The following is a 3,463-nucleotide window of genomic DNA, read 5'->3' as shown; positions in this document are numbered from 1 at the left end:
ACAAATCGACCCCAGGACTTATTCTTTGTAAGCCTAGTACTTATTCTATCTTTGTCTTTTGCCGAACCGCTAAGTTACGGGGACGTAAACACACCAGCATCGGTTGTCAAGTGATGGTGGGGGGACAAACACAGACACACACACACACACACGCACACATATATATATATATATATATATACATATATACGATGGGCTTCTTTCAGTTTCCATCTACCAAATCCATCCTCAAGGCTTTGGTCGGCCTGAGGCTATAGTAGAAGACACTTGCTCAAGGTGCCACACAGTGGGATTGAATCCAGAACTATGTGGTTGGGAAGCAAGCGTTTTACCACACAGTCATGCCTGCACCTATGTATGTATGTTTGTATGTATGTATGTATATTATGTATGTTATGTATGAAATTATGTTCTACTGTATTAAATGAATATGAGAAAGACTGGAGATAAAGTACAATTTATTTGTGAACCGGAGCTGTTCAAAAGCCGAGGTTCTACTGTATGTGTGTGTGTGTGTGTGTATACACATGCATATACCAGAGTCCAAATACATCTTATGTACTCCTTTGTATACTCACTTTCATTAATTTGTTTCATGGATTCTTTAAATTTGGTTCTTTCTGATGGTTCCTGGTCCTCAAGACATCGCTCCTGGTCCCTGAAACATACATTAAATAAGAAATAAAAAAAAAGATCTCTCCAATTACAAGGCTGACCTTGAACGAAGACAGAACACTAACGAAACGATAGTACTACTATAAATGATGGTACTTCTATGAATGGTAGGACTACTATAAATGTTGTACTATTACGAGGTGGTATCAGAAAGTTCCCAGACTAGCTCTGCAGCATGCCAACAGATGGCTGCACATAGTTGCGTGTGCAGTGAGAGCTAGCAGTGACCTTCATGAGGAAGAGTGCTGAGTGACATCGCTCTGTTTACTTCACAAGTTGGGAAATTTGTGTTTTGGTGATTACATGTATGCTGTAATCTGTGATTTTGTCATGGACATGAAGTTGGAACAAAAAGCCAACGTGAAATTTTGCGTTAAACGTGGGAAATCTGCTGCAGAGAGATTAGGAAATTCTTCGGCAAACTTATGGAGATGAGGCAATGGGTTGTACACAATGTTTCGAGTGGCATGAGCGTTTCAAAAGTGGAAGAACGTCCTCGGAAGATGATGAGCGATCTGGAAAACCTGCCACAAGCATCAACTTTGGAAATGTGGAGAAAATTCATCAGTTAATGTCTGAGGATCTTTTGTAATTGTGGTTTTTAATGGTAGTGGTTGTGGTGGTGGTGATGGTAGCAGTGGCGGTGTTGGTGTTAATGGTGGTAATGATGGTGGTGGTTGGGGTGATGGTGGCGGTGGTGGTTGGGGTGATGGGGGTAGCGGTGGTGGTCGGGGTGATGGTAACAGTGGTGTGGGGAGATTTCGGCCTTACGAAAAAAATGCAATAGCAATAGCAACAGCAGCATAACAATGAAAAGAGCAACATCATCAACAACAACAATGACAATAGCAACAATGGCCACAGCAACAACGGCAGAAATAGCAGCAGCACCAAAATCGCTGACAACAAAGACGACAGCAGCAACAACAACGAAAACGACGACCACAACAACGACAACAGCAACAACAGTAGTAGCAGTAGCAGCAGCAGTAGCAGCAGCAGAAGCAGTAGCAGCAGCAGCAGCAGTAGCAGCAGCAACAGCAAGAACGACACAATGACAACAACAACAATAATAATAAAGACAATAACAACAGCAGCAACAGCAACAACAAAAGCTGTTCCCAAACTGTCTACTATAATAACACTCTTGTGTTTTTCTCCGTCACAACATGTGAATGAGGAAGGAAGGGGTGATAGATGAATAAGGATGGAAGGAATGAAGGGGGTGATGGCAAACTGGTAGTGGGATGGTGAACTCTCAACGCTGAAAAGAAAAGTCAAACAGCGTTTCAACTCTGTGTGAATGTAAGTGTGTATGTGTGTGCGTGTACACGGGAAGTATGTGAACATTGACAAGTGTAGTAATCTGATTTACCATCCATATTTTATATAAAATACTACAGTTAGTTGTCATTTTTGGCGGCACAGGGAACGAACTTAGACTGAGGCACTTAAGAAGGGGAAACTGGAAACTCACTTGTGATCTGGCTCCATGGTGAGCAACTGTTGAGGACAAAATGACGGCAAGGGCTCCAGAGACGGGCTGCTGCAATAGAAACAAACATAATTAGCTATTAGGTTAATGTCTTATTCGTGAAGGTCATCCATCGCTTAAATCATTTATAATGGATCCAGAAGCAATCCCCCGTAGGCTGCATCATCGTCGTCGTCGTGCACGTTAATTTCACGAGCAGGCTGTTCCGTTGATTGGATCAACTTGAACCCTCGTCGTCGTAACCAACGGAGTGCCAACACCACCACCAACAACAGGTGAGTGAGAGTGTTAATAGAAAAAATGGCGTTTTAAAGAAGACACCTTGATTATTAATCCCAGCTAGTTGGACTGTTTAAGCAACAAAAAAAAAAAAAAAAATTAACCGTTTTTCATGATACAAACAAGAAACAAGAGAGCTATAGTGCTGTACTACGAATCGCCTATTTCTTGCTTGCATCGTGAACAACAGACAAAACATGCAAACGTGAGCGTTTTTCTAACATCATTTGTAGAATTCTTGTAGTGTTCTGTGACAGAATTCCAACACATTCTGTTCAGGTATTCTGTCGATATTTTTCTAAATGTTCCTTGTAATGTCATGTATAGTGGCTTGTTAATACATTTCGTTTAAGCATTCTGTTAGTATTACAAAGTATTATTCTTTTAAATAGTGACTCTTGTATAGGGAAGATTCTTTCTCACAGTTTCTTTTTAAGCATTCAGTCAAGATTCTGTAGCAGTCAGGTAACATTCAACGTTGATATGATATATTAGATAGTACGATGTTAATGATGTGTCTGAAATAACTAAATCAAAATTTAAAGAAAAAAATCCAAGAACAAACACGATATGTCAACAAAAAAAAAGAAAGAAAAGCAAGAATTTTTCTGTGGTAAAAAAAAAAAGTATATATACAGAACACTACTGGAATAAACAGCAGCAGAGTCTTTTGAGAAAATATCTAGAAGTGCCATTCTGATAATTTCAAAGAGAAGCATGCAACTTGTCCAATTATGGCTTCCATGAAAATGTTCTTGTATAAATGACGATGTGAGAAAATTAATAAGATTCGTGATTAAAAAAAAAAATGTTGATACATTCTTATGCCGGAAGTGTTGAGTGCGGTGTGTGACGTGTGTGTGTGTGACGTGTGTGTGTGTGTGTGACGTGTGTGTGTGTGTGTGTGTATATGTGTGTGTGGATGTGTGTTTGTGTGCAGAGTACAGTAGATAGAAGGGAAGATGTGAGGGAAGAGAAGATGAGAGTGATAGAGAAATGAAAGAGTATTAATAT

General features: G+C 39.9%; 1 protein-coding gene across 1 annotated transcript in view; it reads right to left on the bottom strand.

The window, feature by feature from the left end:
• The window catches only part of LOC106877110 (uncharacterized), a 12,311-nt gene that overhangs the window by 4,684 nt on the left and 4,164 nt on the right, over nt 1–3,463 (bottom strand). The window contains exons 3-4 of the mRNA XM_014925903.2: nt 2,153–2,221; nt 563–658 (exon numbers count right to left, since the gene is read on the bottom strand). Coding sequence (XP_014781389.1) covers nt 563–658; nt 2,153–2,221 — 165 coding nt within the window. The remainder of the gene's footprint in view (nt 1–562; nt 659–2,152; nt 2,222–3,463) is intronic.

The sequence above is a fragment of the Octopus bimaculoides genome, chromosome 24 (genome assembly GCF_001194135.2).
Source record: "Octopus bimaculoides isolate UCB-OBI-ISO-001 chromosome 24, ASM119413v2, whole genome shotgun sequence".
Classification (NCBI taxonomy): Eukaryota; Metazoa; Mollusca; class Cephalopoda; order Octopoda; family Octopodidae; genus Octopus; species Octopus bimaculoides.
Note: the sequence above shows the minus strand (reverse complement) of the source record. Positions and strands in the feature narration are given on the sequence as shown.